Source organism: Lithobates pipiens, unplaced genomic scaffold (assembly GCF_037356315.1).
Source record: "Lithobates pipiens isolate NorthernLeopardFrog02 unplaced genomic scaffold, aLitPip1_a1.2 Scaffold_1, whole genome shotgun sequence".
In the NCBI taxonomy this organism is placed as follows: Eukaryota; Metazoa; Chordata; class Amphibia; order Anura; family Ranidae; genus Lithobates; species Lithobates pipiens.
The window spans coordinates 69,633,543-69,658,248 of NW_027507685.1; the positions used below are offsets into that span (position 1 = coordinate 69,633,543).

At 45.2% G+C, this 24,706-nt stretch overlaps 1 protein-coding gene across 1 annotated transcript; it reads right to left on the reverse strand.

Moving 5' to 3' along the window:
• Nucleotides 1–470: 470 nt before the first annotated feature.
• RSPH6A (radial spoke head 6 homolog A) lies at nucleotides 471–23,275 on the reverse strand. Its single transcript, XM_077455797.1, has 7 exons — nucleotides 23,109–23,275; nucleotides 19,044–19,278; nucleotides 15,006–15,461; nucleotides 11,487–11,774; nucleotides 11,256–11,400; nucleotides 5,733–5,850; nucleotides 471–773 (listed from the first exon to the last, which is right to left on the reverse strand). The coding sequence occupies exons 1-7, from the start codon at nucleotides 23,207–23,209 to the stop codon at nucleotides 542–544; spliced, it is 1,575 nt and encodes a 524-aa protein (XP_077311923.1). The 5' UTR covers nucleotides 23,210–23,275; the 3' UTR covers nucleotides 471–541.
• Nucleotides 23,276–24,706: the final 1,431 nt, after the last annotated feature.

Genomic DNA, 24,706 nt, shown 5'->3' on the forward strand with positions numbered 1-24,706 from the left:
GCATAGGTATGAACCGAGCCTAAACTGGTTTCTGCAGCCTCTTCTTCACTATGCCCCAGCAGTCACATAGCATGCCAAGTCAGCTTAAGTCTGCAGTGGGTGAGAGGGCATTCCATTGCTGGAACATAGGGGAATTGGGTGAGTAAAACTGCTTTTCCATAGACCTAAATATCTTGCAGTGTGGGTGAATTTTTAATTTCCCTGGAGTTGGACTTTAACAGCAGAAGCAACAAAGTCCTTCAAATATTTCTCTCAGCAGCTCAGCTCACTCTTCTCACCCTTCCTACATTGACTTAGCAGCCTTCCATCCTTGTCATTTTTGGATGTAAGTACAGAGCAGAAGGTCTGGCAGGGGAAGTGGAGCTGCTGACAGAATGACTTGAAGAACTTTGTTGCTTCACTTAGTTTACACAAGATACAAGAAAACAACATCACATATCAATAGGTAAATAGTCCACCAAACAAACATGAAAAGTAAAACAAAGTTTTATTAAATATATTGTACTGTGGAACTAAGAAGAGCATAAACCAATATATTTTATTAATCGTCTTCCTCCTCCTCTTCTTCTTCTTCCTCCTCTGCCTCTTCAGCAGCAGCTGCAGCCTCTTCCTGTGCAGCCTTTAGAGCTTGTTCCTCCTCTACAGTGGGGTCCACTGCTTCTGTAATCTCAGGTCCACTGGGGTACTCTGCCTGGGGCGGAGGAGGTGCAGGGGGGCTGTATCCTTCAGGGCTGTATTTCACCCCCCAGCCGATATAGATGTTTTCAAATTTCCTGAGAAGCACAAATTACTAACATTAACCACTTGCTTACTGGGCACTTAAACCCCCCTCCTATCCAGACCAATTTTCAGCTTTCAGCGCTGATTCACTTTGAATGACAATTGCGCAGTCATGCTACACTGTACCCAAATGATCCCCAGAAATAGAGCTTTCTTTTGATGGTATTTGATCACCTCTGCGGTTTTTATTTTTTTGTTAAAAAAATTTAAAAAGACCACATTTAAAAAAAATATATATATATTTTTTACATTTTGTTATAAAATTTTAAAACAAGTAATTTTTGTCCGTCATTGATGTACACTGATGAGCACGGATAGGTGGCAGTGATGGGCACTGATTGGTTACACTGATAGGTAGAGATTTGTGGGGTTGCCTTCTCTTCGATCAACTGTGGGTATAGGATAATGTATATGGAGTTTTTCTATTTGTGTGTTTCTTTTTTTTTTTTATTGGTTGAACTAGATGGACTAGTGACTTTTCTCAACCTAACTAGGTAACAATTAAAGAAGAACTCCGGGATAGTGTTCAAATCTGGCTACTTCAGCAAAACCGCTAATGTGATTTTAGTTAAAAGTGAACATTTTGTATAAAAATCAATGATGTAATTTCTTACCCAGCTTCTTCTTCAATCCTCAGGCTCTAGTAGAAGGGATCTCAGAAGCCGTTGACCACACTTCCCATTGCTGTTCATCGCCACTCACTGAGACTACAAATGCCATCATGTCCAAGGACTTAGAGTCTCAAGTGGGGAGGATTATGGGTGTGTGGCAGATCATTTTTATACTCATAGGAGACTGCCCCCCCCCCCCCCACACACACACCCCACTGCACACTCTTCTCCTACTTTCACATTTTGGTGATGTGACACTATACATTATCCCCACAGTATCGGGAATGGATGTCATGATAGTTTCATAAACTGCATGCTTAGACTCCTGGTCTGTCAGTGAGGTCGTAGGAGGCGGGAGAGACCAGAAGTCTCCCAGACCAACACTAACTATACAGGACAGTGGACGGATCAGTCTGAGTCTCCCAGGTCTGCCCACTGCAGCGACGTACTTGCTTTATAATGGACTACAGGGGGGAGTGTACAAGACTGGTGGCTGGGGGCAAAAAGGGCATACAGTATCAGCCACCAGTCTTGTGAACAGGATATGAGGGGGGTGGAGGGCCCTTCATGTGATAAACTAGAAAAAGGACTATGTACAAGAACATCAACCAATTCTTGAAAGGTATGGAAGCACCTGTATTTGCATACAAAAACATTTTTTCCTGGAGTTCTGCTTTAAGCAATTTGATTCCAATTTTTAATGAAAACTGAAATATTACAAAAAAATAAATAAAGTGTAACACCACTTCTTTCTGTGATCTGAGCAGTAAAACAGTGTAAGCACAATGCAGTTTTTATTACTGTAAAGCCGCGTACACACGGGGCGGACTGTCTGGCCAACTTAGTCCGTCAGACAATCCGACAGACAGTCCGTCATACTTTCGAATGAACGGACTTGCCCACACACGGCACTTTTTGAGCGGACTAATACGGCGTACTAAGTCCGCCATACTATCCGCCCTACTTTTGAAATGAACGGACTCGCCCACACACGCGGAGGAAAGTCCGCTCATTTCGAGCGCGTCTCCAGGTAGGCGGGGACCGTGAAGGAAATGTCGCTGACCCCGCCGCCTGGAATGGACTTAAAGGGGAACCCCAACGCCGAAAAAAATCGGCGTGGGGGTCCCCCCCAAGTCCACAACAGACCCTTGTCCGAGCACGCTACCCGGCCGGCCAGGAAAGGGGGGCGAGCGAGCGCCCCCCCCCTCCTGAGCCGTACCAGGCCGCGTGCCCTCAACATGGGGGGGTGCCTTGGGGAAGGGGGGGCCGCGCTGCCCCCCCACCCCAAAGCACCTTGTCCCCGGGAGCCCCCTTTAATCCCGGATTCCGATAAGCCCCCCGCCCGCAGACCCCGACAACCAACGGCCAGGGTTGTCGGGAAGAGGCCCTTGTCCTCATCAACATGGGGACAAGGTGCTTTGGGGTGGGGGGGCCGCGCAGCCCCCCCTTCCCCAAGGCACCCCCCCATGTTGAGGGCACGCGGCCTGGTACGGCTCAGGAGGGGGGGGCGCTCGCTCGCCCCCCTTTCCTGGCCGGCCGCGTAGCGTGCTCGGACAAGGGTCTGTTGTGGACTTGGGGGTGACCCCCACGCCGATTTTTTTCAGCGTTGGGGTTCCCCTTTAAGTCCATACCAGGCGGCGGGGCCCGCGACGTCTCCTTCGCGGGCCCCGCCTACCTGGATACCCGCTCGAAATGAGCGGACTTTTCTCCGGGCGGGAAAAGTCCGCTCATTTCAAAAGTACGGCGGACTGGCACACACGCGGGCGGATTGTCCGCCGAAATGCGAGTCCGACGGACTGTATTACGGAAATTCCGAAATACTTAGTCCGCCAGACTGCACGCTGAAAAAGTCCGCTGAAGCCCACACACGAGCGGATTGTCCGCTGAAATGTGTTTCGGCGGATTAAGTAGGCCAGACAGTCCGCCCGTGTGTACGCGGCTTAACTGTTCATCCTTTAGATTTCCCTTCCTATCACCTTTTGCCTGTTAGAATGAAAAATTCCCAATTTTTATTTGTGAGTTTTTGTTTGACTGACTTTCCACTGGGGGTATATTTAGCCTGAGTTGAAGACTCCAGTATCAGAGGAGTCCTTTTCTTTTTCACATTTTTATGCGGTCCTCGGTGATGTAGAGAATATGCCGAGGCAATCTGCATAGTTGTGCTGTGCGCCTGGGGTGACATTAGGATACACTCCTAAAGGCAAGCTCGTGAGGTCCTGTGTTTACACGAAGTGGGTTCAAAGATTTTGGGTGTCATACTGTTTGTAAGAGGAATGGTGCTGGACCGCAGTGCAGTGAGTCTCAGGGAAATGCATTTGAGAGGGGAGTATTACAAGAGCTGCTTTTTTCCCTGTTTGTTTTTTTACAATGGGTGGGGTATCTATTAAGCCCAACACCAGAAATTAGAGAAAATGTATCCTTGCAGTATGATCTTCCTGCACTGCAAGGCTTAACTACCTATTGAGTCTAGGGTTAATCAGGAGAAAGAAAAAGGAGTAATACTCACCTTATTGCATGGTCAAGCAGTGCCTTTCCAGCAGTGTGAGCGGTCACATGAAGCCTCCTCTCTAAAGTGCTCCCAGCTTGGGTCACTCTCTTACATCTTCCATGTGCATTGTCGGGTTAATAGCCCTGATTATTTGTGATAATGCTGTTGAGCCACCGGCAACCCAGAGCAGCGGAGGTAGATGAGAACAGTGGTGCAGCCAACCAGAATGGGGGTTAAGGTAAGTAATGCAGTCTCTATAGCTACCCCTAGACCTAACAAGCAGTTAGCCCTTGATAATTGTGTAAATTGCCATGCTAAAATTACCATTTATGCCCCTAATGATGTCACATATGACAAAACGCGTTGCAAGGAGCTAATGCATGTGATGTCGCCACACCTACTTGGACTGGTAATTTTTGTGAAGCATTGTTTGGAACCTCTATCATGCATCTTGGGTTTGTTATGCATACAAAGTGCGTATTGTTTTTATTCATGTTAGTAGTATTCATACTTTGAAGTGCAATAAAACCTTTTAGACCATTTTACACTGTGGATTCTTCTATTTTGATTTCATGTGGAATTTCGTGCATTTTTGGTTGCCATTGATGTTACCATTGATTGGATTCACGAGATATACTGCTGAACTCCAGCCAAACAATGTAAATCAGATCTGTAAATAAGATCATGCTTGATGGGATTGTCATATTTATGCCGATTTGACTCTGTAGTGGAGTCCTCATGTTCTGGTAAGAGGCCATTGCTTGTAGTTGGTTAAGGCTCACGTGGTGATTGTCAAAGTGGATTGAACACTTCCTTTCTGCAAAGTGTCACTGCAGTGTTTTTGAAGACCTAATCTGGACCTATTTTCACTCATATATGCATGTGTTTGTCTTATATCTTATATTTAATTTTAATTGAGTCACCTTGTACATTATCATATTTTAGCACAGCATTTTTCCACTTTTTTTTCAATTGTTTTATATTTAACCCTTGATGCCACCACCCCCTCCCACCCCCACCGCAAGGATAGATTTTGTGTAACTTCTGGAGGCTCTAAATTAAATCCTGGATCTGGGATTTCAACACACTCAAATGCCTTCCCTTCTATTTTTAATCAGGCACAAGGGCATATTTAGACATTTGAATTAGTTGTTGAAAGGGTGACACATTGATGCTGGAAGAAACTGCTGTGCAGCTATCCAAAACCTGACCAGTAAGGTGCCAGCACTTCAGCAAACATTTTACCAAAGATGCTTTTCTCTCTGAAAACAAGGGGATGTTGTCCCCAAGGGCAGTGGTGGGACAAGGCCATCCAAAGCCTAGGGCAAACCTGCCAAATTGCGCCCCACCCCTCCCCACGCAAAAAAAAAATATATATATTACCACGCTACGATATTTTTTTTTTTTTAGCACAAACCCCCAAAATCCCCCCTTCTATCACAAATCCTCTTCTCCCATCCCTCTTCCCAACACAAATCCCCCCAAATTACCACTTCTACCACACCTCCCAAATTTGCCCTCCTAGAACAATTCTTACCCCCTGACGCCCCCCCCAGACTCCCTTGCGTAACACAAATCCCCCTCCCACCAGCCTCCTTGTGGTGCCCCCCTATCTCACATGATACCACAGTGCCCAGGGCAGCCGCCCCTCCTGCCCACCCCTTGTCCCAGCCCTGCCTAAGGGTATCTATCCTTCACACACTGGTGCCTTCCTGCCAGCCCTGTATGCCTAATTACCCTACAAGAAAAAAGAGGAGAGCATATATTTTAAGCTTCATCTGAAATCAACAAAACAAGCTTTAGACGGGCAATGATGGGAATTTTAGAAAAGGTCGCAAGATGGGAGAACATACTTGGAGCTGGAGATGGTGTAGGCTCCTGGCCACAGATTGGATCGAAGAACTGCCAGAGCATATTGAGGGATGAGAGAAGATGAGAGTGAAGCTGTCCATGGTGGCGTCTGGTTAATTTCTGAAAAAAATAAAAATAAATTACCATAAAATCCTACCACGACAATATGATTTAGTGGGAGTAGAACTATTCTGACTGCCATAGAAGATATGTGTATAAACCTGCAAACTACTATCAGCTGAGCATACATGTTTATGCACACCGTAAACACTTATGGTGGCTTATTCATTTACCAATAGTGAGATGTTGGCAAAAGCAAACTCAGGTGATCAACTTTTCCCTCAATAGTTTTTAACCACAGAGTGTTTAATAGGGTCACAGAGTCTCCAAAAACATTTAATTATTTCCTCATCCTGCTGCAAGTGGCTGGATCCGATGATGACCAACTTGTGTCTTTTTTGAAGGGAACCCGTACTGAGAGAAATACAGAGGCGGACACAGTTCTGAATGTGCTGTCTGGCTGTCATACTGATCCCATGGCTTCAGCACTTTCAAGGTCACCTTTCTTAAACAAGCATGCAGATCCGCAAAGTCAGACTAAATTCAGAGCCTCTGATCTGTATACGTGTTCCAAGTCAGTGACTCAAGAGTACCGAAATCACTGTTTCAACAGCCAAGCAGATAGATTTCTAGAATGTGAGATCAAATGTTTTACTTCCTCAATATAAGTTTCCTCTAACAGCAGCTATAATAATATTCTATATTGATAGGGGAACCAGGAATAGCAATATATAATACATTTCATGGGGAAAAGTTAAAAAAAAGTTGTGTATTTTTGAATACCCAAACCCTTTGTGTTTAGTTGTTGGACATTTGGTAGATTTTCATTCCACTTCAAAGGATAACTGTTTTGTTTTACACATTAAATTCTTTAATATAACCAGGGATCCACCATTTTTTTTCTTGTGGTGTGAGAGCTGTCCTTACAGCTCAGGCCAGTGTACTACACTCGACTTGTCTGCACATACTCATACCTCCCAACTTTCTGAGATGGCAATCAGGGACATCCTTTAACACAAAGTATGTAGGCAAAGGACATACCCTGTCAGAAAGAGCATGCCAGTAGACAACACGGTTCTTCTAGACTGACTTCTGTGCCTCTTCACAGGCTAATGCCTTCTTTCTCTTGTTACACGTAGGAACTTGGCTAATACTTATGCACATGTGCCCATGCATATGGGCACACGTGCACATTAGCGTGCTTACGTGCACAGGTGACAGATGTTGGTGCTAAATGGGCCATTTAAATGGTGCTCAGGATCAATGCTTCTTTGTCTTTCAGCCTTCCCTATATCCTGTAACCCTGTTATTCTATATCCTGATTCCAGTTGCTGACCCGGCTTGTCTGACCACTCTCTGAACTCTGCCTGCACTGACCCCGGCTTGTCCTTGACCTCCGCTTCTGTATGCTTCATTTGTTTCTCTTCCACTGATTGGCTCCTTACCCAGACCACTCTCTTGCCTGCTTCTCGTACCTGATCTATCCTGCCAGCGTATGAACTGGCTTGCCTGACTCTGCTCTTCTACAGTCGGCTACCAGTGCATGCCTCACCTGCCTGCTGTCACCAGTACCAGCCTGCTTCAGACTGCCCTCCACCAGCTGTCTACCAGCCCACCTGCTTCATTGAAGACTACTGGTGACCTTTCCTGCCTGGCATGGATACCCACTCTGCTACTGGAAAGACCTTCAGGCACTCATGCCACTCTGCACTCCTCTTCACACTACCAGGGGCCTTGAGTTGTAAGAGAGGCTTTCTTCATCATTTCAGGCTCTTTTACCAGGTATGTGGTACACTCCCTGCCAGGGCCTCAGTTACAGGGCCCATGAAGAATTAATAAGCAAAAAATGATTGGTTAAATGTTAATGTGATAAGTAAGGTTGAATAAAGACACTAGCCCATCCAGTTCAACCTGAGTGAGTGTCTACCCCTATTCCTGTACATTGCACACTCACATTGGTCCCTACCCTCAAGGAGCCCACAGTTAAACATTGAATTTTTTTTAGAGGTCCACACACTGTCCAAAATGAGAGACAACTGAGGCTGCACGAGGGACAGAGGGATTTAGTTCTCAACGAGGGACAGTTGGGAGGTATGCATACTGTACACTGTAAATGCAACAAGAAAGGAGGCAGATTCACATAACTGTCTTATTCAATGTCCACTTCCAGGAGGCATATATGATGATTTCTGTGCTGCAAGGCACTTATAGAACCATAGGAGATCACAAACACCTACACACAGGCAGCACCTATATGTATTTATCCACAAGGCAGAGGACATTACCTAGTGACTAGGACTAAGAACAAGGAAGACATTGGCACACAAAGCCCCTTTTCCCTGCACTCGACTCCATCCTCATCAGCAGAACAGTGCAGGGAAGTGTCAATGATACACTAATGCAATCCAATTTCAGAATTCCCCATGCCGCACCTGCACTGAGGGGGAGGCACTGTGCCCCCACACATTATAAAAGATGGGAAACATTGTTTGGTTTCGTAACCTTGCTGTAGCTACGATCGTCAGCTTTTGTGATGGGGAAGAGATTGGGTGCAGTTCTGCTGGGGGGGGGGGGGGGGTTTGTCCCTGTTTCCAGGAGGAGGACTGTCATTGGCCACTGCTAAAGCCAATCACAGTCCTGCTAGCCCTGCCCACCATCTGGAGGAAGATGACTCGCTTGGTTGCCACTACCAATCTTAGAAAGAAGGGAGACAGTTTATGGAATTACTGTTGAGTTTCTGGGAACTTTGTTGAAATTATTCCTGAACCTTTGCTTTACTTGCTACTGAACCCCAGCACTCTGTTTACCCTTTAAGCCACAGCCAATATTCAGCGCAATGAAAATCACACCCAGCTTTTCATGTGGCGCAGAGCGGAGGCCCCACTTATGATCCTGCACACAGGCCCACTGCTTCCAGAAAATGCCCCTGACCTGAGCTCATCATTGCACATCCATTTCAGATGCTGGTATGTGACATCATATACAAGCACGTGGGCTGGATGCGAGAGGTCAATCAGCAGGATGAGTGTGTCAGGACAGGTAGATGTGTTTTATCTCTGCTTCCTTTCACCACTCTGCATATCATAGATGAGAAGAGGGTACAGCGGTGGGGCAGATGTGCAGGGAGGGACAGTGGTGGAAGAAATGAGAAGGGGGTTCGGCAGTGGGACAGAAGAGCAGGGGGTTCAGTGTTGGGCCAAATGAGCAGGGGGGTTCAGTGTTGGGCCAGATGAGCAGGGGGGGTTCAGTGTTGGGCCAGATGAGCAGGGGGGGGTTCAGTGTTGGGCCAGATGAGCAGGGGGGTTCAGTGTTGGGCCAGATGAGCAGGGGGGTTCAGTGTTGGGCCAGATGAGCAGGGGGGTTCAGTGTTGGGCCAGATGAGCAGGGGGGTTCAGTGTTGGGCCAGATGAGCAGGGGGGTTCAGTGTTGGGCCAGATGAGCAGGGGGTTTCGTTTTGGGTCAGATGAGAAGGCGGGTCCAGTGGTGGGACAGAGAAAAGCAGGGGGGTAGAGCAGTGTGGCAGATGTGAAAGGAGGTGTATTGGTTTGACAGATGAGCAGGGGGTTACAGTGGTGGGGCAGAAGAGCAGCAGGTACAGAGGTGAGACAGGTGTGCAGGAGGTACATTGATGGGACAGATGAGAAGGTGATTCAGTAGTGAGACAGAAGAGCATGGGGATACTGCAGTGGAGCAGATGTGCAGAGAGGTACAGTGGTGGGGCAGAAGAGCAAGGGGGTAAAGTGGTGGTGCAGATGTGCAGGAGGTACAGTGGTGGAGGGATGAAAAGGGGGTTCAGCCATGGGACAGAAAAGCAGGGGGTACAGTGATGGGACAGATGTGCAGGGGGGACAGTGATCAGAGGTGCGAAGGTGCATGAATTGGAGCTGATCTGAGGCATGAGAGTGCAGGATGTTAATTTCTCACTACTAAACATCACTAAACCAAACTCTTTTTATCCTAACCTGCTTGCAGAATCCATATAAAAAAAGAGTGTAATCACTAAAACAGGGCTTGTGGTTGAACTTTACCCACCTAAAATACCTTAAACTGATTGTAAACCCTTACATATACCCAGTGCAGTGACTGGTCTCAGGTGATACAGAGATGAAACAAATACTCCTATATAAGTTGTACTTGTCTATCTGCAGCCTCTCTTCTCTACATCTGTTCAAAGTGCTGAATTTTAAAGCTTGTCTGAGAGTTCAGAAAAAAGGGGCAGTGAGCTCAAAGCAGAGCTCTACCCAAAAATGGAAGCTCCACTTATTTGCCTCCCCCCTCTGCTGCCACATTTGGCACTTTTCGGGTGGGGGGGGGGGAGCGGGCACCTGTCAAAACCAGGAACCCGTAGAAAACTCATCCAGAAGTTCAGCTCCCTCCTCCTTCCCCCGTCGTCGTGCCATTCACAAAGTGCAGCGCGCTTCAAACGTGCACAGTAGGGAACCAGCTGTGAAGCCTCAAGGCTTCACTGCTGGTTTCCCTTACCTGAGATGGCAGCGGCGGATCCCAAGAGTTGATTGAAAAATTGGCTCAGATGAAGATACCGCTGAATTCATGGACAGATAAATGTCCTAATATTAAACGTCAGCAGCTACAGTATTGCAGAATCACACTCTGCAGAGCTCAGTGAGGAGAGCTCTGAGAACTGATTGGAGGGAAGGGGCACACCCCCGCTTCACACAGCACACAGGAACAGAGCTGCAGCTGTCAATTAGCTGGAGGTCCCTCCCCTGTCACCATATTTCTCTTGGTGTCTGGAAAACTTGTCAGATGTGATAGATGGTGATAGCAGAGGAATGAAGCAGCAGACAGAAATGACACTTAGTCCTCTTAATTGAGACAAGTACACACTTTGGAGGGATATGTTTTGTTCATATTTCATGTCTGAGATTTACAACCACTTTAAAGCCCAACACCAGGAAAATGAAAAAAAATCACCTTTACAGTGGACTCCCCTATTCTGTAAAGGTAAAATGCTTGTTCAGTCTAGGGGCAGAGGATTGGGGAGAAATACTTACGTTACTCCTCACTCCAACAGGCTCCCTCCAGTGCTGTGACCGGTCTACCACAGCTGCTCTGTAAGCTTTGACCAGCTCTGGTCATATTACAGCCTCCCCAGCTTACAATACAATGACCCTTTATTGCATGTAATGGCACTGAGTCGTCACCCACAGACCAGAGCTTTGGCCAGAGTAGGGGAACACTGGAGCCGCTCAAAGCGGGGTTTAAGGTAGGTAAAGCTGCTTGCACAGCATCCCTCAGGCATAATGAGCATTTACCTGTGCAGCGCAGGGGGCCCAACTGCAAGTGTGTATTTTTTTATTTTTTTCCCTGGAGTTCGACTTTGAAACCTCCATAATGAAAATAATAAAAAACACACAACATCTACTTTATCTATATGCCACCTTTGCATCATAATATTTTCTGCAAGTCTACAGGTGCTTTCAAAGGACACAAAAGATGGGTACCAGCATCCTCAGAGAGAGGTGTGAGCAGAGGAGGGCCCACTTCAGGCTCTGGTTCCTCTTCATCCTCTTTCTCTTCCTCCTCCCCCTCTTCTTCTTCCATCTCCTCTTCTGACTTTACAGCTGTGTTATACCAGACACATCGTCCCTAGAACAAGGAACCAGGTATGTTTGTGAGGCCATGTAACCTGAAACTAGGACCAGTACCTACATCTGAAAAGTGACTCTTTTCACCTGTGGTAATATGTGCTGGACATGGTGAACCCAGTTAGACAAGCTCTCCACCAGTTCATTCACTGGAATGCCCTCAAATTCGGAATTCTCTTCGTATGTGTCCCTTACAGCCCCTTCTTCCTCTTCTTCTCCTTCCTCTTCCCCAAACTGATAAAAACCAAGAGGGCTGACAAGGGTTCCTGCTGAGATACGGGCAATCTGAGCCCGCAGGAGGTTGGCCTCTGTTCCTGGGAATGGGGGGTAGGTCACAACTGGAGCTTCAAGGTTTCCTGTGAAGAGACGTCGGATCTGTTGATATAAAGATTAAATTGATATCAGTTGACTAAAAATGAAGTTGAAAAATGGAACCTAATCTACACTACAAATGTTAGTTGAAAAATTAATTGGTATATTACAGTAAAAGAAAGATGGCCAAGGGTTGCTCTAGTGTTTGTCAGTATTGGAAGTTTTAATGTGTTTTTGAATCGTGAATGTTAATAATGAGCATGCTCTTCCCCTACTATGGTAGTATTAGCAGATAAGGCTCATAAAGAAGTAGGAGCGACTAATACAACTATTTTCCTGGAACAGTAATGACAGCTATACGGCTTAGACAAATGATCTTCTAATAGGAATAATCGATCTGTAGTCGACAACCCATATGCCACACATGGGGAAGGGGATTTCAATCAAAAGATTTAACTTATGATTGTAAGTTATTGATAGCATCTCTGCTTCCACTAGAGACATCCACCACCTGGTCGGATGCCGGATTGTGTCTTCACACGGTCGTTTATATCACACAAGTGGCTACTTGATTGGTAGCGTACTACAATTGCCTGTGAATGAGCGCCATTAATCTTCTCATCATAAGAGTCACACCTCTCTTTGACTTCAGCATTATTGGTGACTATGCTTTCCCAGGTTGATCTGACCACTCCTCAACAAGCACATCTACACTTGGTATGACACCAAAAAAAGCATAGACGGGCAGATCCAAGACACAACTCCACTCAACTTTCTTGTTGTTTTTAATATTTTGTTGGAATGTTATGCATATGACAGTTTCAGAAAACATACTTATGATTGACTCTTTTACGTACCCCACCGAAGAAGGAGATTTTGAAACTCCGAAATGCGCTGGGTAAACCATAAGAAAATACTGTCAATCGATGTGGTAACTGTCAAACCTTATATGCATTGTTGTTAACATTCCGCCTTTTTTATTCTGTACCTTATGAAATAATTACGCTATTAATAAAATTTATACTTTTCTACTCATTATGGAATTTTAACTGAAATACAATTGTATTCATGAACAAAGCATCTCAGTGCTACTGATCAATGCAAAACGATTGATTATTTTTCCTCCCTGGCCAATCAACTCAGTTTGTTCAAATCTCACACCGCATTAGAATCTCAGGCAGTTCAAACTGCACTTTGCGAACTGCTGCGGGAGACAATATAAAGTTAAGGACACCCCAAATCAGTTTGCAGAACGCAGTGTGAACTGTGGAATTTGATGGAATTGGACCGCATGGGTCTGAATGCCCATGTGATTCAATTTTAGCGCGGACCAAAAAAAAAAGAAAGGGTCCTATACCATTTTAGTGTGAAAACAATGCGGTTTCAGCCATACAAACTGTATGGCTGAATGCGCACCGCACGGACACTGCATGTTTCGTGCACAGAAATGCGGTATGAATCGCATGTGATGTCTGCAATTGCATTAGTGTGAACCCAGACTTAGGGAAACCCTGCGAATCCAGTGTGGGTTCCCGCATCGCACCTGACTCGCAGGCAGTTCACACTGCCCTCAATGAACCACTGCAGGTGTCAATACAAAGTTAATGACACCCCCAGATCGGTCCGCACATCGCAGTGCGAACTGCGATTTTAAACAGGAATCGGATCGCATTGGTGTGAACACCCATGCAATCCGATTCTGGTGCGGACAAAAAAAAGGGGGGAGGGGGGTCCTGCATGAGTTTGGTCCGAATGCGATGCAAATTCCGCCATACTGTTTGCATCTATGCAATGCGAATTCAGCATACAAACATCACATGGGATTTGTACAGCAATGCAGTGTGAATCACATGCGATGTTTGGCATTGCACCAGTGTGAACCGGCCCTTGGTCTCAATTGATCAGAAAGAAAGTTATGGCTATTTTATTGTTTATGGATTTAATTTTTTTGTTCAAATCACACATTTGTCAGGTAAAAAAATAATCAAAGTAGTGTGTACACAATGACGTTCAGAAATAACACTGCCCTAGAGGAATGTGTACGAAATATAAAACTCTAATAAAGCATGGGGTGAGTCATGCCCCTGGTTCTTTGCAGGCTGGTCTAACTTATCTTCAACCTCCATAGGATATTATTGCTAAGAGCTCCAAACTCTTCCAATACTTAAAAGTCTGACTCCAGCCAAAATTCTTTATTTTAGTTTTGGACAGAGTGGGGAATCTTCAAAATGTATCTTAGGTTGGTATTTATGCCAAGACTCCACTAGGGGGATTTTTTCTCATATCTTGACACCTGTACAATAAACACTTCCCCATTCTACTAAAAAAGCTTGTTTTGGTTTCTGCCCATGTTCCTGTTGAATAGATTTCCTATACCTTCCTGCCCTGAAAGAAAACAGACACAGATGGCAAAAAAAAGACTGACAGGGACTCTAACCCCTCAAAATCACCATAAAATTATTAGAATGGCGGGCTTTAAAAGAGAAATTTGAGGTTAATAAAAAATCAAACATACATACTCACCTGCATGCTGCATCTGTGTGACTAGGGGTGAACTCCTCAATGGCATGTTTGGCTCCTTGTCTGAAGCTACCTGAGGGAGCCCGCCAGGAAGCTGTCACTATACTAGGCTAATTATAAGTGGCCAATGCATTCCCTACCCTACAGCCACACATATTCATTCCCCTTGTATAGTTGTGGCTGCAGTAAAGGAAATCCCTCAACTACAGATGATTGCTCCAGTACAGGTGACAGCTTCCTGGCTGGCTTGCTTGGGTGGGTTCAGACTAGGATCCAAACACTCCTAAGCTTATTACTATGTGTGACATTGCAGCAGTCCTTTGCCGAGTCTAAGACAGAGAACTGAGTGATTACATGGTCATTGATCATTCAGTCTTCAGTCTGCTCTCACCAAAGATCAGTGACTGTCAGTCACCACTCTCCAGCACTCACAGGGGTGATAGGCTTTTGAGAGAGTGGGCATGCCTGTCAGGATCCTTCACGTACATTGCGTGGTTATACTCAGTCAGCTAACAGCCAGCAAGAGCACGCTAGAATCTGCCTCTGGGGCACAGGAATACATTAATAAATGCACATCTGTCAGTCAAAAGGGAATTATAGCCAAAAAAAGGTTTGGCCATACTTTAAATAGTTGCCACGGTAACATTCATATACAAGATGGGGTTAATAAGATAAGGAGTAATGGAAAATGTCATAGCTGAGCAGCGCTTGTCTTTTCTAGACATTGCAGCATATGATAACTACAGTTTGGGAGGCACACATTGAGATGGATACCTTTCTTGCTGCTGTAATCTGTGCAGGTGTTACAGGAGGCAGGCGGACCCATTCTGCACCAGGTTCTGTACACACAAAGTAAACATATTTATTTGCTCCTGTGCCATTTTCCTCACGAGGCAGCACAGGAGGGGGCCGGTATGTGGATTTTGGGGGCAAATCTTCTGCTTCTTCTTTTTCCTCCTCATCTTCTTCTTCCTCTGCCGCTTTTTCTTCTTCTTCGGCCCCCTCCTCAGCTTCATCATCTTCACCTTCTCGGAACTGCACCTCTGCCACCAAGTAGCTGCCATGAGCACCAAGGATCTTGCCCCAGAATCGGCAGCGCTGGAGGGGGCGTGTGTCAGTGAGCCGTTTCAAGGCAAGCGCTATACGCACCGTCTCGTCTCGCCCTAGACTCACACCTCCTTGCTGAAGCAGGTGAGCAAGATCCAGGAGATTGGGGAGAGGAGAGTCCATCTGTCAAAAAAAATAAAATATGGGATCTATATTTTGGTGATGGTATTTGTTGTTGTCTCATCTAAACCATAAATCTCCTCAGCAGTAAATTGAATAGCCAAATCCTAGAATATTACTGGCAAATGACCAAATGGACCATCTTACATTAAGCTTTTATCTAAGGATACATCTGTGTTTATCAATGACATGCTTAAAGTAGAAGTCTGGTCTAATCAAAGCTTAAACCTGCTCCCACCCCCATTCTAAACCCTATACTATCTAGCCTGTAAAGGCCTAACCTAATCTAAGGGCACTCCGGTCTGGTTATGTGATCTCCCCAGCCGATGGCTTCAGAGGAGAGGAGAGAGCAGTGACAATGGCTGCAGTGCCTGGATGGTAATGTTATCTATGGTTTTACTATGGGGCATCCGAGGGCTCCTATTCCTCCTCTCCCTTGAAGCCAGCACTGGGAGCAGATAAGATGACCATGGCTTCAGGGGAGAGGAGGGACAGCAGACATCAGATGCCCCATAGTAAAACCATAGGTGGCGTTACCATCCAGGCACTGCAACCATAGTCGCTGCTCTCTCCTCTCCCCCGAAGCTGGCTGCTGGGGAGAACACATGACTAGACCAGAGCTCCCTTAAATTAGGTAACTATACACATCTTTCCTTTACAAGTTGATTAGTATAAGACTTAGAATGGGGATGGGAGCAGGTTTAACCTTAGGTTTATATCGGACTTCTACTTTAACCACTTTTCCACCAGAGACATTTTTCCTGTGATTGCACATGTTAAAATGCACATTTTAGGCATTATGATTAGTTAAATCCCCAAACTATTTATTTTATGAAAGCATAGACACTGGAGAATAAAATGGTGCAAGTTGCAATTTTTATGTGCCACATGATATTAGAGCATGCTTATCAAATGCAAATGTCCAGTAAAAAACACATTAGAGTTAACTATAGTGTATATAGTATATAATACACCTCACTAATCGATCTGTGACTGCTGCCCCTCTCTGCCAATCCCTTCGCTGGTTTCCCCTACCCCACCATGTAAAATTCCATATGCTAACCATAACATACAAAGCTATCCACAACATCGCCTCCATCTACATCACCAACCTCATCTGCAGATATGGCCCAAAACGTCCCCTCCGATCCTCCCAGGACCTCCTGCTTTCTAGCTCCCTTGTTACTTCCTCTCATGCTCACCTTCAAGACTTCTCCAGAGCCTCTTCCATCCCCTGGAACTCCCTGCCCCAGTCTGTCCGATCAGCCCCTACCCTGTCCACCTTTAGGAGATCCCTGAAAACTCATTTATTCATGGAAGCCTGTCCCACGCCCACCTAACAACTGTCCCCGAGCCACCCCCATCAAAACATTCTCTGCAGCTATTACCTTTTGTACCACCACCCCCTCCCTTTAGAATGTAAGCTCTACGAGCCGGGCCCTCCTGTACCTTTTGTATTGAACTGTACTGTAATTGTGTTGTCCCCCCCCATACATTGTAAAGCGCAACATAAACTGTTGGCGCTATATAAATCGTGTATAATAATAATAATAATAATAATAATTATAGTGCACACAAAACACAATATATTACCAAATATTTTTGTAAAAGATAAAAGATGAGATTCCAACGAGTTAATACTAATCTAAGCCTTAAAATTGTGTAGTCCCAATAGTCCCCTATGTAATATCACACTGTAATTACAGATTTTCTTTACTGAGACATTAGGGTCCACATACCTACCTGTCGGCAGGCTGTGGAAGTGATCGGGTGGCTTAACACCGGACTAAGTCACTTGCACGTGAAAACCCATTGCCTGCTCTACATGTGTAAACATCCTCCCGGCTGCTGTAGCAGATGGGAATGCATTTAAAATCCCTGCCTATCAATCACTATTTAAAAATAGTGCTGGTAGGTAGACAAGTGATTAAATGTATTTCTAGGCAAAATCTTTCTCTTTGTTTTTTTGGATAGTGTCAGATGACCCCTCTGTCAGGTTTTTATTGCTCTCCAGGTCATCATTGGGGAGATTCACTCCTCTATTTATACTAGGGACCATTATCACAGAGAAAAAAGGTAAAGTAAAACCCAACATTTTAGAGTTGTCCCCAGAACATGGGGTGGGCTGAAATCTTCTAACAGGCCCACCTGTTCTGGGAACACCTGTCTAGGGGGAATTCTCCTCACTTTGGGAATTTTCTCTAACTTCCTGTTGTTTTTGGCACAGAAAATAAAGAGAAATTTCCCCAATGGTGCACTGATAACTTAAAAAAATTAGGGGAGGTGTTCTCATCTGTCCATACGATATCCAAAACAAAGAAAAAAAGAAAAAAAAAAACAGTTTTGCATGTGGTTTTGTAAGAAAATCGCACTGCTCGGAAGTTTTCAGAAATAGCATGCCCACTATTCCCAGTGCCCTAGCATGCAAAAAATGTAGCAAACCAGAATCATAACTTGAGCAAAAAATGGTTTTAAATTGGCCTTAAAGGGTAACCCTCACCCCCTTAAGATCCTAAGCCGATCCGGTCTTCCTGTCAGTTTTTCAGATGGACCTGATTGGAAGGTGCATGCATTACTATGGCCCGCCAGGTGCAAATAGACTTGTGTCTGTTTACACCTGCCTAACTCAAATCAAATCAAATCAAGCCCTCTAAAAAAAAAAAAAAAAAATGCATCCTCTTCCATTTGAGTGGACCAGATTGGAGGCAGCCAGGTGTAAACGGACATCAGAGTCTGTTTACTCCCAGACACTGGTAGATCAGAGCAGGCTCTGTCTGTATCTGCTCTGCATAAACTATGTGGACAGGGACCTGTCATCAGTTCTGCTGTGATGAGCAGACAGATCCCCTGTTGATTGGAACAAAAGGCGCCCATGTGAAAGGTCCCTTAGGCTAGTGTCAGACAGGCATTTCTGCCCCTAGAGACATATCACCAGCAGCAGGTTTATTAAAGAGGCTACCTAGGAGTCCCTAGGGCAGGGATGTGCAATTTGCGGACCTCCAGCTGTTGCAAAACTACAACTCTCATCATGCCTCTGCCTCTGGGTGCCTTTATTGTGGCTGTCAGAGTCTCGCTATGCCTCATGGGACTTGTAGTTCTGCAACAGCTGGAGGTCCGCTAATTGCATATCCCTGCCCTAGGGAATTATCCCCTCTGTAGCCAGATGCAGACAACAGCATACAATGCACATGGTTGCAGTGCTGCAACCTCTTAGGAGATAAAACAGGCCTCCAGGAGGCGACATATCACCTCCGAGCCACTGAAAGGCAATCACACCCTATCTGCATTTGAAGCATATGTAAGTGTAAATGTTTGTGTTTAATGCAATCTGCAGCACACAACTGTGTACAGTCACCTCTTCTAATGAATCTCAATGGGTGACGGTATGCAACGGGTCCTGGTTATGTCACTATGCAGGCGCTGCATGCTGTACAGCCCTTGTACAATCATGTGCATGAGGCCTTACATATTTCATCAATATCTAACCATAGTACAGGAACGTTTACATTCATGTTTGTGAACTTTATGGGCGACTCATAAACTTAAAGTGATTATGTTGACTTTGTTTGAATCTTAATTGCTCACCATCTCCCCATCTCCCTCGGCCTCCTCTCCTTCTCCACCTCCATGGGTGAAGAGCGCACGGTGGGATTCTGCCTTGATGTAAGTGTGTGGGTCATCTTTCTGGGTGCGTAGTGTGTCAAGTCCTTTGTTCAGCCTGGACCAGTGCAGTTCTGTGCTCAGCTGTTCCAGGATCTCCAGTGGATTAGGTGGGCGCTCTGCTAGGATCCGGGACAGGAGAGCAGAGATGTGATCATATCTGTTGATCATTAGGAAAAAACAAACATGTTAATAGAATACAGAACACTGGCTTCCTTCACCAACCATCATTGGGCCTTATGTACATTAACCGGATGACAGAACAGTGCCTGCATTGTCCACACCAAACAATCATTGTCCAGCTGGACAATTGGTCGGGGTCAGCCGTGTCATCAGGTCACACAGTCCGTACTGCAGACAGCCGTGTCTACCACGAGATTCTGTGCTTGATACAAGTTATCAGTCTGTAAATGCGATTCCTTTTTAATAAATAAAAAGATATTGCACTATTGGCCCTCCTTTTCCTTTCCACTTCTATCAGTGAGCCGGGTGCCTTTGACCATCCAGAGTTCCATATAGACAGTGATACAGATCGATGTCTCTCAGCTGAGAGCAGTGTAAATGCCCATTGACCTTTGAGGACTGGTAAGCGGCCATTTATTATTGTACACTTTGGTGATGCATGCAGCACTTTGAAGGTTTTGGAACAGCATCCATTTGGCACTCAATATCATTTGGGACTGTTTGATTGCCCCCAGCTACCACACTAGCCTAGTCTCAAAATACCAACCTAATCGCCCTCTTCGTTCCTCCCAAGACCTCCTGCTCTCTAGCTCCCTCATCACCACCTTCCATATCTGCCTCCAGGACTTCTCCCAAGCCTCGCCCATCCTCTGGAATTCGCTACCCCAATCTGTCAGACTGTGTCCAAATGTATCCAATTTTAGGCGATCCCTGAAAACTTTCCTCTTCAGAGAAGCCTATCCTGCCTCCATCTAACAACTGCACTATTTTCTCCATTAGCTCATCCCCCACAGCTATTACCCTTTTGTATAACTCGACCCTTCCTCCTAGATTGTAAGCTCTAACGAGCAGGGCTCTCTGATTCCCCCCTGTATTGAATTGTATTGTAATTGTACTGTCTGCCCTAATGTTGTAAAGCGCTGCTTAAAACTGTTAGCGCTATATAAATCCTGTATAATAATTATAATAATAATAAATAATCAACCCTTATTGAGTTCTATTTGGGACTCGCTTTTGACATTTATTCACAAATTTAATTACAATATTTTTTCACCCATGTTATTCTACATTGGGGGTTATTTACTAAAGGAAACTCTACTTTGCATTGAAAGTGCACTTGGAAGTGCAGTCGCTGTAGATCCGAGGGGGACATGCAAGGAAAATAAAAACCAGCATTTTAGCTTGCACATGATTGGATGATAAAATCAGCAGAGCTTCCACTCATTTTAGATCTACCCCTTAGATTTAGAGCGACTGCACTTCTAAGTGCATTTGCAGTGCAAAGTAGATTTGCCTTTTGTAAATAACCCCCATTGTGTTAACAATTGACTGGGTCACATCACTTGGTCAAAGTATAAGTGACAGCTGTGCACGTTTAATAGCACTCACAATCATGTTTTAGTGTTTGGTTTTAGTTCATCTAATATTTTTTGTGACCGCGCACTTTATTTTCTTTCACTTTATCTTATCTCCTGATATTCAGGGTGTCACAGGTGCAGCAGTTTCCTCAACTTACTGGCTAGCACATCCTTTCGCAATCATTGTCCAGCTGTCATACTCTGAGTTTTGGCTGAGCAACAAAAGGACGCATCTGATTGGTTGTAACACAAACTTCCTTTCACAGATCTGACTTGCAAAGGGTTACAAGTCTTTGAAGTCTGCTTTAACACGTTTTCAAAAGTTTATCAATAGCTGGATTTAGGGCTCATTCACACCACATGGGCATAAAACTGCTGGGAAAAAAGCAGATTTGGCTTGCATTGAATATTTTGGGCTTGTTCACACCATGTGCAGAGATGTGTTTTTCTAAAATACCTCTATGCAAGGGCACAAAGAAAACAATGGTTTTCTTTGTGCCCTTGCAGAAACAGGTGCAAAAAAATCATGTCTCTGCACATGGCGTCAACAAAGCCTTACTTGGGTATAAGAAAAAACTGCACCTCCCTTTCCTAACTGCATCAAAAATTGTAGCCATCCACTTCCAGAACCTAAAAACATTGGTCAAATGCTTTAGTAACATGCTTTCTCCTTTCCTTTATCACCACCTCAGAAATTGGAATTCAGATTTTGGAATTTGGAGTTCGGGGACTCGGAATTGGGAGTTCGGGGGACTCGGAATTCGCTTGGGTATAACAAAAAACTGCACCACTGGGCAGTAGGAGTCTCCTCCCTTCCCTAACTGCATCAGACTTTGTAACCATCCAATTGTGGAACCTAAAAGCAGAATAAATTCTTCTCTGCAGTGGCAGCCCATCCATTAGGGGCTCCGCCCCCTCTCTCCATGCCGCCCCGTATATGCAATGGATAGATTCACGCATAGCAGATTGGCATTCTGTTTACTAATTTCGGACTTGGAATTCAGGGCACGGAGTTCAAAAATTATTATTTGGAACTCGGAATTTCGGCACTTGGAATTTGGAACTTTGAATTTGGAACTCGGATCTCTGAGTTTATAACTTGGAATTTGGAACTTGGAATTTGAAATTCAGAAATTAAAATGTGAGAATCGGAATTTGGAACTTGAAATTTGGAGTTTAGAACTCAAAATTTGTAAAACATGCGATTTTGTGCATGTTCCTGCATTACACTGGTGTAAAAAAAAATCTTAGTACTGTATGTACAATTTGTCAAACATTAATTTGTAAATTTGGTGATTTGCATCCTTATATATGAGGGGTTCGCTGAACCTGAAGTTCCCTTGCTACATCTGGCTGTATGTGTATACAATGTATATATACACTATATTACTAAAAGTATTGGGACACCTGCCTTTACACATATGAACTTTAATGGTATCCCAGTCTTAGTCCGTAGGGTTCAATATTGAGTTGGCCCACCCTTTGCAGCTATAAAAGCTTCAACTCTTCTGGGAAGGCTGTCCACAAGGTTTAGGAGTGTCTATGGGAATGTTTGACCATTCTTCCAGAAGCCCATTTGTGAGGCAAGACTGGGATGCCATTAAAGTTCATGTGCGTGTCACAAGTTCATGTGCGTGGAAGACCCCTTTCACAATGAGGCAGGTATTTCAGGTGTTTTAGTGCTAGAATTAGCCTGTAAATATGCCTGAAAACTGCCTCCCATTCATTTGAGTGTGACTTTTCATACTGGGGCAGTGCGCTTGCGGATGTTAGGAAAAGTCCTGCAAGCAGCATCTTTGGGGCAGTTTGGGAGCTCTCCCAAAACGCCCTGCCCTAAAAAGCAATTCAGAAGCGCCGCAACACGGGCGTTTCTAACCCCTTTTTCGGTCACTAGTAGGGGGACAAAAGCGCCCCGCTAGCAGCCGGTGCTTTAGTGCTAATACAGCCGTGGCTCAGTGTGAAAGAGGTCTAAAGGCAAACGCCCCAGTACTTTTGGTAATATAGTGTATATTCCCTGTAATGCCCCACTCACATCGCCGTGTTGCATTTGTCATGCATTATTCGCGCTTTTATTGCAGTGTTTGCGTGTGACAGCGCACTCCTATGAATGGCTTGCCCTACATACAGAAAACATGCCGAAGCTCCGGGACCTTTTCTAGTGATGAGCTTCATGTATTTGCTCGCTATATCTGGGCTGCCATTAACAATTAATGATCCCTCAAGTGCATCATGCCTTTTCCATGTGTTTTCCACACACGTAAGTCTGTGTTTTGTTCCTGGAATGCACAGTTGAGAATGGGGCCCAAATAAAAGTTTTGTCTTTCCATAATCTTCAGATTCAGACTGTATTACACCGGGATCGTCTTTGGATCGAGTGTTCATTATTCTAATAATGGACACACACACAGTGCAATGCTGTGACCGATTATCTGCCCTCCTCCATACTCACAGGCTGACCCCATTCGGACCGGCTTGCTGTAGGTAGGCTTTGGCGTTGTGGATCTGCAGCTCCCGGGGATCCGGAGTCATCTCAGCCACACTCTCCGACATTTCTCACCGCACAGTCTGAGCACACTTCCCTTCTGCGTCTCCCGTTGCTAGACAACCACGCCGTTCCCCATTGCTAGGAGACCGAGCGACGCTTCCACGTCACGTGTCTACAGCCCCACGCACGGTGCATGCTGGGAGTTCTACATTTTTCACCCCGTTTAGCGTAAACTAGGTTGATAAGATAAACAGACGGATCCTTCCGGTGTATCGATTATATCCACACGGGGGATGCCAGATTACCGTTACATTACAACGAATCTAACACAACAGCGACAATATCCACTGCTGTCGTCAGGTGGCGCTGGTTCAACTTGTTTCTCAGTGTCACCGGCAGTATTATAAGCTGACAGCAGGTGGCACTGGTGTCTTCGAGTATCTGTAACCTATAGTGAGGAAGCTGAGCGCTGATCTTTCCTTTTCAAAGTACCAGTTCCCTGGCTCTTTTGCCAATCTAATGGCTTCAGCACTTTTTTAAGAGCCCAGTCACTCCACTATAAATAATAATTATTATTGATAAGCAATTAACCCTCTTTATGCCCAAGTCTATTTCTGAAATAGGCTTGGGCGACACTCTTCGGCTGCTAACGGGGCATTTTTAACCCCTGCTAATGGCAGAAAAAGGGTTAAATGCACCCGACAAGTGCTGCTGCAGCGGCACTTTGCAGATCTCTTCAGCGTTGCTGCCTATTGATTTCAATGGACAGGGGTGCTTTAGGAGCGGTGTATACACTGCTCCTACAGCGCCCCAAAGATGCGGCTTGCAGAACTTTTTTTGGTATCCTGCCAGAGCACCGCCCCAGTGGGAAAGCACTCAGGCTCTCACACTGGAGTGAGAGGAGAGGATCTTTACAGGCGCTATGCAGGCACTATTTTTAGCACTATAGCGCCTGTAAAACTCTTCAGTGTGAAAGTAGCCTATAAAAAATCCTGCAAGCAGCATCTTTGTAGCGCTTTAGTAGTGGTGTCTACACTGCTCCTAAAGCAGCCCTACCCATTGAAAGCAGTAGTGACGCTTTGTGGGTGCTTTTAACCCTTTATTCGGCCGCTAGTGTGGTTAAAAGCGCCTGCTACCGGCCGAAAAAGCGGTGCTAAAATTACGGTAAATCAACGTTAAAAATATCGGCGCTTTACCGCCGATGCCCCCAATGCACCAGTGTGAAAGTGCTCTAAGGGAGCAAGGGAGGAGATGGAATCCTTATGGGTTGGGCTACAAAGGGAGGAAACTAAGGGGAAAGTAATACTGGGAGTATGTTATAGGTTCCCTAACCAGAGGGATGAGGGGGAGACGGATCTCCTATCACAATTTGGATTTGTGGCAAGGATCATCATAATGGGGGACTTTAATTATCCAGACATAGACTGGGTGGAAGGATCCACACATTCAGCTAAGGCGTGCCAGTTCCAAAATGTCTTTGTAAACGCACCAACTGGAAACAAAACGTTACTAGGCCTACTGATTACCAACAATGCAGACCTGATCACGAATGTGGAAATACG